At 46.4% G+C, this 11,447-nt stretch overlaps 1 protein-coding gene across 2 annotated transcripts in view; it reads left to right on the plus strand.

Annotated features, from left to right (window-relative positions):
- The first annotated feature begins 4,926 nt into the window (after positions 1-4,926).
- Positions 4,927-11,447, plus strand: part of LOC130290427 (ras-related protein Rab-6B-like) — a 45,144-nt gene continuing 38,623 nt past the window's right edge. Inside the window, exon 1 of one of the 2 annotated variants that reach the window (XM_056538058.1) lies at positions 4,927-5,096. In XM_056538058.1, coding sequence (XP_056394033.1) covers positions 5,021-5,096 — 76 coding nt within the window. In that variant the 5' untranslated portion in view covers positions 4,927-5,020. The remainder of the gene's footprint in view (positions 5,097-11,447) is intronic. The other variant, XM_056538059.1, reaches the window with a different exon arrangement.

The raw sequence follows: 11,447 nt of genomic DNA on the forward strand, positions 1-11,447 counted from the left end.
GCTCAGGTTTTGAGGGATGGCTTTACTGACGGGTTTTTTATCCCTTTTGTTTTGTATTCAGCGGTTGAGGAATTTCCAGATAATTTGAAATCTGCTAGAGAACATCCGGAGGTGTTGAGGGACAAGATTGGAAAGGAAGTGGCTTTGGGGCGATTCATGGGCCCGTTTAGTTCACCCCCCCTGGCTATGTTTAGGGTTTCCCCATTGGGGGTTGTTCCTAAGAAGGAGGCCGGAAAATTTCGGCTCATTCATCATCTGTCTTACCCTAAAGGCTCTTCTGTTAACGATGGGATTCCGAAGGAGGATTCCTCGGTTTCCTATGTGTCTTTTGACAGGGCAGTGGCCCTTGTGCGTGGCGCGGGGCCTTCGGCTTTGATGGCGAAGTCCGATATTGAATCGGCTTTTCGTCTGTTGCCAGTGCACCCGGAGTGCTTTCATTTGTTGGGGTGCCGTGTGGATGGCGAATTTTATTACGATGTGTGCTTGCCCATGGGTTGTTCGATTTCGTGCCACTACTTTGAGATGTTTAGCACATTCTTGGAGTGGGTGGTGCATCTGGAGACGGGCTGCTCTTCAGTGATTCATTATCTGGATGATTTTTTGTTTGTTGCCCCTGCCGGTTCTTCCAGGTGTGGTTTTTTGTTGAATACTTTTCGATTTCTGATGCAGCGTTTTGGTGTGCCGTTATCAGTGGATAAGACTGAGGGGCCGACCACTGTTATGTCTTTTTTAGGCATTGAAATAGACTCTGTGGCTATGGAGTTTCGCTTGCCCTCTGCTAAGTTAGAAGTTATGTTGCAGTGGGTTGAATGTTTTTGTGAAGCGAAAAAGGTTACACTCCGACAGATGCAGGTGCTGTTGGGTCATCTGGTTTTTGCCTGTCGCGTGATGCCGATGGGTAGAGTTTTTTCTAGGCGATTGTCAATGTCTACAAAGGGGGTTGCCCTCCCTGGTCACCGCATCCGTATATCTCGTTGTCTGAGATCGGATCTTCTGGTTTGGCGGGAATTTCTTCGGTGTTACAACGGCCATACTTGTTGGCAGGCGGAGGAAGTGTGTAGCGGCGAACTGCAGCTATTTACTGATGCTGCGGGGTCCGCCGGTTTTGGAGCTTTCTTTGCTGGTGAGTGGTGTGCGGAGGCGTGGCCATCGGATTGGGAGGAGAAGGCCTGGTGTCGCAATTTGGCCCTGTTGGAATTGTTTCCTATCATAGTTGCTGTGGAACTGTGGGGCAGTCGTTTCCGTGACCAGAGGGTTTGTTTTTGGACTGACAATTCTAGTGTGGTACATTGCATTAACGGTCTATCTTCTTCCTCTCTGCCCGTGTTGTCGCTTTTACGACATTTGGTTCTTCGTTGTTTGGAATACAATATTTGGTTCCGGGCACGACATGTCCCGGGTGTTGATAACGTCATTGCTGATGCTTTGTCTCGTTTTCAGTTCCAGCACTTCAGGAGATTGTGCCCGACGGCAGAGCTGGAGGGTCGATCGTGCCCTCCTTTGGTTTGGGGCCTAGTGACCGGAGATTGATGCCACTGCTGGAGTCCTCGATGGCGGCCTCCACATGGACCGGGCACGGTAAGGCGTGGACTGAGTGGTGTTTGTTGGTGTCTGGTCGAAATGTGGCGGAGTGCCCGCGTTTGAGGTTAGAGGTTACTGTGGACTACTTACTTTCCTTGCGCTCTGCTAACTTTTCTGCTCTAGTGGCTCGGCGCAGGCTGGCGGGGGTCAGTTTTTATTTTCGGCTGCTGGGGTGGGAAGACATTACCAAACGTTTTTTGATTCAACAGTCGTTGAAGGGTTGGCAGCGAACACAGGTTCGCAAGGACCTGCGTCGTCCGGTGTCGTACCCTTTACTTGTCTCGCTGCTGCAGGCGTCGGTCAGCTGCTGTACTTCCAATTTTGAGGCTACGCTTTACTCCGCCGCTTTTTGTGTTGCTTTTTTCGGGGCCTTGCGGGTTGGGGAATTGGTTCCTTCCTCTAAACGGGGTCCTGGCGGTTTGCTTTTTGATGATGTGGTCTCCTCTAATGGGGTTTTGCAGCTTCGGATCCGCCGTTCGAAAACCGATCAGGCGGGTCAGGGAGCCTGGATTCGTCTGCAATCGGTGGATGGCCCTGCCTGCCCAGTGCGGGCGGTCGCGGAGTATTTATTGGTTCGGGTGTCGGGTGTTCAATTTTTTACGCATTCTGATGGTTTGCCTTTATCCCGCTACCAATTCCAGACAATTTTTAAGCGATGTTTGCAGTGGGCTGGGGCCCCCCCTTCCGAATTTGGAACGCATTCCTTTCGGATTGGGGCGGCTACTGAGGCGTCGCGGGCTGGCTTGTCCGTATCCGATATTCAGCGTATTGGGCGGTGGCGCTCTGCGTGTTATGCTGGTTATGTACGTTCAGAATTGCTGCTCTAATGTATTTTTCCTTTCAGATCCTTCGGTGCCTACGGTGGTGTTTCTGGGCCATTCTTATATCCACCGGGCGGCGCAGCGGGCGGCTTGCCGTCCGGGAGGGAGATCGCTGGGTTTTCATCAGGTCGATGCCCAATGGCGGGGTATTCCGGGTATGAAGTGGCCTCAAGTGCTGTCGGAAGCAGTGAATATTTCCGGTAGGATGCGGTCTGGTGTGGTGTTGGTGGTCCACGAGGGTGGCAATGATCTGTGTTTTACCAGGGTCCCTGAATTGATCACCATCATGAAGGCGGATGTGGAGAGGCTCGGGGTTTTTTTCTCTGAGATGGTGTTGGTATGGTCAGAGATTGTCCCAAGGGTCAAGTGGCAGGGTGCCAGGGATGCAGAGGCCATTGAACGGTCACGCCGTCTGGTTAACTCGCGTATGGCGAGGTTTGTCCGGTCCAAGGGTGGGGTGGTGGTCAGACACATGGAGCTAGAGGGGGATAACCGGAGGTTCATGATTAGCGATGGTGTCCACCTTAATGACATTGGGCTGGACATTTTCCTTTCTGGCCTGCAAGATGGAGTTGAACAGGCCCTGTTTGTGTTGAGTGGGGGTCGGAGCTCCGCGTAGAAGTACACGGGCTCCTTCTGTGGCGTGAGATATAATGTGGTTGGGATTTTAGGTGCCGAAGGCATTGCATGCACGCTGTGGAGACGGCGGGGCATACTGCTTCGGATGAAGCAGTACTTCGGCAAGTTGCTGAGTTCACGGTTGCTGCTATGCAGTTTTATATTTATTACAGTTTTGGATATATATTTAATGTTAAATAAATGAGCTGTGACCACCACCCAGCCCACTTAAAAGGTTAATTATGTGTTGTGTCGTTATTTCAGAGTGGGAGAAGGTATGTTAAGAAACTCAGGTTACAGGTTTGTCCAGGCAGTCTGTAGGTTACCTGGCCGCATAGGCATAGGTAACCCTGACTGCATGCGGCGGAAGGGGTTAAGAAGCATACAGGGGCAGGAATCCCTCCCACTCTGGTCCCTAGGGAGGGGTTTTTGGGGATAGATACGCCCTCAGTCTATATCAGGTCTGCCTCCCCGGATGCTCTCCCTCTTGTTCTCCAGCATCTTGAGGTCCCGCCCTCCCTCCCTGGTTTTTCCTTCTTTGTGTTTCTGTGTGTTTTGGCCGTGCGTCTTGTTGTGGGACATGCGGTTTTTTGTTACCCCCTTATATATAAAAAAAAAAAAAAAAAACATTATAATAATTTATAAAAAAAAATAAAAAAATAATAAAATAATAAAAAAAATAAAAGAATTATTCCTGTTTTTGAAAACTTTTGTATCTGGTTCTTTAAAGTCACAGCTGGCGTGAGATATAATGTGGTTGGGATTTTAGGTGCCGAAGGCATTGCATGCACGCTGCGGAGACGGCGGGGCATACTGCTTCGGATGAAGCAGTACTTCGGCAAGTTGCTGAGTTCACGGTTGCTGCTATGCAGTTTTATATTTATTACAGTTTTGGATATATATTTAATGTTAAATAAATGAGCTGTGACCACCACCCAGCCCACTTAAAAGGTTAATTATGTGTTGTGTCGTTATTTCAGAGTGGGAGAAGGTATGTTAAGAAACTCTGGTTACAGGTTTGTCCAGGCAGTCAGCCCCTGCATCGCCAGTCATCAGGCACGGAGCAAAGCTTGCTCCATGTACCAGATGACGGGGGTGCTGCAGGGGAGATCACGGGGGTTACCAGCGGCAGAACCCCCGCTATCAGACATCATGCCCCCTATCCTTTGGATAGGCGATAAGATGTCTATGAGTGGAGTACCCCTTTAAATGGGCACTGTCAGATCCAAAAACTTTATATATGTTGTTACTGATGAAAAGATCTTTTGTAATATAGTTGTTTACAAATGTTTAAATATTTAATAAAGAAACTGTCTCCCTTAAAATCCCACCACTTGGGGTCCAAATACCTACTAGCCAGTCCTGCAACAACATCAGGCTTGTCCATGGGTCATGGACAAGAGATGATTCATAGACAAGGCTGAATGAGCAGACACCCAATCACCTCCCACCACTAGGGAAGAACGCGCCCCTTCCCGAGAGGATTTCTAAGGCTGGAGGTGAATTAAGAGGTATTTTTTATAATAACTATAGGTGATAGAGGCATAAAATTAGATGTAACATAATATATGTTTTTTTGTGGGATCTGACAGGTACGTTGTAAGGGGTTAATAGTGTGACCTGAAAATGCTCTATAGAAGAACACGCAGCTGCTTTGATCAGAACGGAGATGTCACATACAGAATTGATTATTGGAATCAGAATATCACATAGAGTATTTGGTGATTGATCGGTTCTGCAGCCAGCCTCTCCCTTACTCCAGATAACAGAGAACAATAGCACACGTACACCCACACCACCCTACGACCACATTCCCTGTCCGCGCTTCCCCTGGGTATACTAATATGGCGGCTCATGCGCCAATCAGCGGGATCCTCAGGAGCGCGCACGGCCCCGCCCTCCCGCGCACGCGTAGAGGACGCGCTCGGGCTGGTGTGCGTGCTCGCTCTTCGGTTCTGCTCGGTTCTGCTCCAGGTCGGTGATTCGGCGCCTTGATCATCATGACCTCGACCGGCGGCGGAGAGTTCGGCAACCCCCTAAGGAAATTCAAGCTGGTCTTCCTGGGGGAGCAGAGCGGTGAGTGAGTGGCGCCTGTGACTGCTCCTCCGCGGGAGAGGTTGTGTGGAGACGGCGGAGGCCTGGGTTGGGGCGGATAGGATGGCTTGTGTACCGGAGCCGGGAACAGGACAGGTGCCTGCCCTGCGGCTGTGTCATCCCGGCTGGTTATTCTAGCTGTATAATGAGCAGGTCCAGATGTGACGTCATCGCTATAAATACCTGGGGTAGGGGGGGGGGGGCACTATATATGTAGAGGGAGAACCTGGGCTGGTCCTGGTAGTAGCCATCATGGTTCTCTACTCCATTTACAGCTGTCATCCCATTATATCAGTGTGAACTGTCCTCATTCTGCTTCCATCCTTATACATGGGATACAGCTGTCATCCCATTATATCAGTGTGAACTGTCCTCTATCCTCATTCTGCTTCCATCCTTATACAGGGGATACAGCTGTCATCCCATTATATCAGTGTGAACTGTCCTCATTCTGCTTCCATCCTTATACATGGGATACAGCTGTCATCCCATTATATCAGTGTGAACTGTCCTCTATCCTCATTCTGCTTCCATCCTTATACAGAGGATACAGCTGTCATCCCATTATATCAGTGTGAACTGTCGTCTATCCTCATTCTGCTTCCATCCTTATACACGGGATACAGCTGTCATCCCATTAGATCAGTGTGAACTGTCCTCTATCCTCATTCTGCTTCTATCCTTATACAGAGGATACAGCTGTCATCCCATTATATCAGTGTGAACTGTCCTCATTCTGCTTCCATCCTTATAATGGGATACAGCTGTCATCCCATTATATCAGTGTGAACTGTCCTCTATCCTCATTCTGCTTCTATCCTTATACAGGGGATACAGCTGTCATCCCATTAGATCAGTGTGAACTGTCCTCTATCCTCATTCTGCTTCCATCCTTATACATGGGATACAGCTGTCATCCCATTATATCAGTGTGAACTGTCGTCTATCCTCATTCTGCTTCTATCCTTATACAGAGGATACAGCTGTCATCCCATTATATCAGTGTGAACTGTCGTCTATCCTCATTCTGCTTCTATCCTTATACAGAGGATACAGCTGTCATCCCATTATATCAGTGTGAACTGTCGTCTATCCTCATTCTGCTTCCATCCTTATACACGGGATACAGCTGTCATCCCATTAGATCAGTGTGAACTGTCCTCTATCCTCATTCTGCTTCCATCCTTATACAGGGGATACAGCTGTCATCCCATTAGATCAGTGTGAACTGTCCTCTATCCTCATTCTGCTTCCATCCTTATACAGGGGATACAGCTGTCATCCCATTATATCAGTGTGAACTGTCCTCTATCCTCATTCTGCTTCCATCCTTATACATGGGATACAGCTGTCATCCCATTATATCAGTGTGAACTGTCGTCTATCCTCATTCTGCTTCTATCCTTATACAGAGGATACAGCTGTCATCCCATTATATCAGTGTGAACTGTCGTCTATCCTCATTCTGCTTCTATCCTTATACAGAGGATACAGCTGTCATCCCATTATATCAGTGTGAACTGTCCTCTATCCTCATTCTGCTTCTATCCTTATACAGGGGATACAGCTGTCATCCCATTATATCAGTGTGAACTGTCCTCTATCCTCATTCTGCTTCTATCCTTATACAGGGGATACAGCTGTCATCCCATTATATCAGTGTGAACTGTCCTCTATCCTCATTCTGCTTCTATCCTTATACAGAGGATACAGCTGTCATCCCATTATATCAGTGTGAACTGTCCTCTATCCTCATTCTGCTTCTATCCTTATACAGAGGATACAGCTGTCATCCCATTATATCAGTGTGAACTGTCCTCTATCCTCATTCTGCTTCCATCCTTATACAGGGGATACAGCTGTCATCCCATTATATCAGTGTGAACTGTCCTCTATCCTCATTCTGCTTCCATCCTTATACAGGGGATACAGCTGTCATCCCATTATATCAGTGTGAACTGTCCTCTATCCTCATTCTGCTTCCATCCTTATACAGGGGATACAGCTGTCATCCCATTATATCAGTGTGAACTGTCCTCTATCCTCATTCTGCTTCCATCCTTATACAGGGGATACAGCTGTCATCCCATTATCAGTGTGAACTGTCCTCTATCCTCATTCTGCTTCCATCCTTATACAGAGGATACAGCTGTCATCCCATTATATCAGTGTGAACTGTCTATCCTCATTCTGCTTCTATCCTTATACAGGGGATACAGCTGTCATCCCATTATATCAGTGTGAACTGTCGTCTATCCTCATTCTGCTTCTATCCTTATACAGGGGATACAGCTGTCATCCCATTATCAGTGTGAACTGTCCTCTATCCTCATTCTGCTTCCATCCTTATACAGAGGATACAGCTGTCATCCCATTATATCAGTGTGAACTGTCATCCCATTATATCAGTGTGAACTGTCGTCTATCCTCATTCTGCTTCTATCCTTATACAGGGGATACAGCTGTCATCCCATTATCAGTGTGAACTGTCCTCTATCCTCATTCTGCTTCCATCCTTATACAGGGGATACAGCTGTCAGCCCATTATATCAGTGTGAACTGTCCTCTATCCTCATTCTGCTTCCATCCTTATACAGGGGATACAGCTGTCAGCCCATTATATCAGTGTGAACTGTCCTCTATCCTCATTCTGCTTCCATCCTTATACAGGGGATACAGCTGTCATCCCATTATATCCGTGTGAACTGTCCTCTATCCTCATTCTGCTTCCATCCTTATACAGGGGATACAGCTGTCATCCCATTATATCAGTGTGAACTGTCCTCATTCTGCTTCCATCCTTATACATGGGATACAGCTGTCATCCCATTATATCAGTGTGAACTGTCGTCTATCCTCATTCTGCTTCCATCCTTATACAGGGGATACAGCTGTCATCCCATTATATCAGTGTGAACTGTCCTCTATCCTCATTCTGCTTCCATCCTTATACAGGGGATACAGCTGTCATCCCATTATATCAGTGTGAACTGTCCTCATTCTGCTTCCATCCTTATACATGGGATACAGCTGTCATCCCATTATATCAGTGTGAACTGTCCTCTATCCTCATTCTGCTTCCATCCTTATACAGAGGATACAGCTGTCATCCCATTATATCAGTGTGAACTGTCATCCCATTATATCAGTGTGAACTGTCGTCTATCCTCATTCTGCTTCTATCCTTATACAGGGGATACAGCTGTCATCCCATTATCAGTGTGAACTGTCCTCTATCCTCATTCTGCTTCCATCCTTATACAGGGGATACAGCTGTCAGCCCATTATATCAGTGTGAACTGTCCTCTATCCTCATTCTGCTTCCATCCTTATACAGGGGATACAGCTGTCAGCCCATTATATCAGTGTGAACTGTCCTCTATCCTCATTCTGCTTCCATCCTTATACAGGGGATACAGCTGTCATCCCATTATATCCGTGTGAACTGTCCTCTATCCTCATTCTGCTTCCATCCTTATACAGGGGATACAGCTGTCATCCCATTATATCAGTGTGAACTGTCCTCATTCTGCTTCCATCCTTATACATGGGATACAGCTGTCATCCCATTATATCAGTGTGAACTGTCGTCTATCCTCATTCTGCTTCCATCCTTATACAGGGGATACAGCTGTCATCCCATTATATCAGTGTGAACTGTCCTCTATCCTCATTCTGCTTCCATCCTTATACAGGGGATACAGCTGTCATCCCATTATATCAGTGTGAACTGTCCTCATTCTGCTTCCATCCTTATACATGGGATACAGCTGTCATCCCATTATATCAGTGTGAACTGTCGTCTATCCTCATTCTGCTTCCATCCTTATACAGGGGATACAGCTGTCATCCCATTATATCAGTGTGAACTGTCCTCATTCTGCTTCTATCCTTATACAGGGGATACAGCTGTCATCCCATTATATCAGTGTGAACTGTCCCCTATCCTCATTCTGCTTCTATCCTTATACAGCGGATACAGCTGTCATCCCATTATATCAGTGTGAACTGTCCTCTATCCTCATTCTGCTTCTATCCTTATACAGGGGATACAGCTGTCATCCCATTATATCAGTGTGAACTGTCCTCTATCCTCATTCTGCTTCCATCCTTATACAGGGGATACAGCTGTCATCCCATTATATCAGTGTGAACTGTCCTCTATCCTCATTCTGCTTCCATCCTTATACAGGGGATACAGCTGTCATCCCATTAGATCAGTGTGAACTGTCCTCTATCCTCATTCTGCTTCTATCCTTATACAGGGGATACAGCTGTCATCCCATTATATCAGTGTGAACTGTCCTCTATCCTCATTCTGCTTCCATCCTTATACAGCGGATACAGCTGTCATCCCATTATATCAGTGTGAACTGTCCTCTATCCTCATTCTGCTTCTATCCTTATACAGCGGATACAGCTGTCAGCCCATTATATCAGTGTGAACTGTCCTCTATCCTCATTCTGCTTCTATCCTTATACAGGGGATACAGCTGTCATCCCATTATATCAGTGTGAACTGTCCCCTATCCTCATTCTGCTTCTATCCTTATACAGCGGATACAGCTGTCATCCCATTATATCAGTGTGAACTGTCCTCATTCTGCTTCCATCCTTATACAGCGGATACAGCTGTCATCCCATTAGATCAGTGTGAACTGTCCCCTATCCTCATTCTGCTTCTATCCTTATACAGCGGATACAGCTGTCAGCCCATTATATCAGTGTGAACTGTCCTCTATCCTCATTCTGCTTCTATCCTTATACAGGGGATACAGCTGTCATCCCATTATATCAGTGTGAACTGTCCCCTATCCTCATTCTGCTTCTATCCTTATACAGCGGATACAGCTGTCATCCCATTATATCAGTGTGAACTGTCCTCATTCTGCTTCCATCCTTATACAGCGGATACAGCTGTCATCCCATTATATCAGTGTGAACTGTCCTCATTCTGCTTCCATCCTTATACAGGGGATACAGCTGTCATCCCATTATATCAGTGTGAACTGTCCTCTATCCTCATTCTGCTTCCATCCTTATACAGGGGATACAGCTGTCATCCCATTATATCAGTGTGAACTGTCCTCTATCCTCATTCTGCTTCCATCCTTATACAGGGGATACAGCTGTCATCCCATTATATCAGTGTGAACTGTCCTCTATCCTCATTCTGCTTCCATCCTTATACAGGGGATACAGCTGTCATCCCATTATATCAGTGTGAACTGTCCTCATTCTGCTTCTATCCTTATACAGGGAATACAGCTGTCAGCCCATTATATCAGTGTGAACTGTCCTCTATCCTCATTCTGCTTCCATCCTTATACAGCCCTGCATGACATAAGGCATCACTAGTGGGATGACGATGTTCTAGAGCAGTGGTCTCCTACCTGTGGACCTCCAGATGTTGCAAAACTACAACTTCCAGCATGCCCGAACAGCCAACGGCTGTCCGGGCATGCTGGGAGTTGTAGTTTTCCAACATCTGGAGGTCCGCAGGTTGAAGACCACTGTTCTAGAGAATAAGGGAAACGATCAGCAATTCTGAACCACGGAAACTAAGAACCTTACATAGATAATGTGGGCTATCCCGAAAAAGCAGGTGGATAGGTGATCATGGGGGCCCAACTTCTAGGATCTCCCCTATGAGGCTGGGATCACACCACATTTTTGCAATACAGTTCCTGTATACGTTTTCAATGTTGGAACTGTATTGAAAACCGTATGCATTGACTCCCCATTGAAAACCGTATGCCAAAAGATGCATCTGGTTGTGTCAGTTTTGCGTCTTGTACGGTTTTGGCCATTTTTTTGCCGTGACCAAAACCGTATCCTACCAAGGTTTTTGGTCCGGGTGAAAAATTGTATTAAACTGTGTACGTTTATTTTTTTAATTTTTTTTTACATGGGAGTCAATGGGAACCGTACAGAACCGTATGTGCATATGGTTCCATCAGGTTTGCACATACGGTCTTTTACTTTTCATAGTTTTTTTTTCTTGGCATTTCAATCAAACAAGTAAAACTTTATTCATAATGGAGTGAAAAGTTAAAAACTTATGTTTTTTTTTTCTTTAACGGATTCAACCAGACAATTTGTATACACGTTTTGATACAGTTTAGTCAGGTTTTGAGGAATCCGTTTTTCATTAAAAAAAAACTGATACGGGAACTGTATTGCAAAAACGTGGTGTGAATGCAGCCTTACAAAAATGGAGGTCCCTTGTCACCTGAGTGATCAGCACGCGCTCCTCTGTCTATAGCAGTGTTTACCAACCAGGATGCCTCTAGCTGATGCAAAACTACAACTCCCAGCATGCCCAGACTAGCC

Source organism: Hyla sarda, chromosome 9 (genome assembly GCF_029499605.1).
Source record: "Hyla sarda isolate aHylSar1 chromosome 9, aHylSar1.hap1, whole genome shotgun sequence".
NCBI classification, from domain to species: Eukaryota; Metazoa; Chordata; class Amphibia; order Anura; family Hylidae; genus Hyla; species Hyla sarda.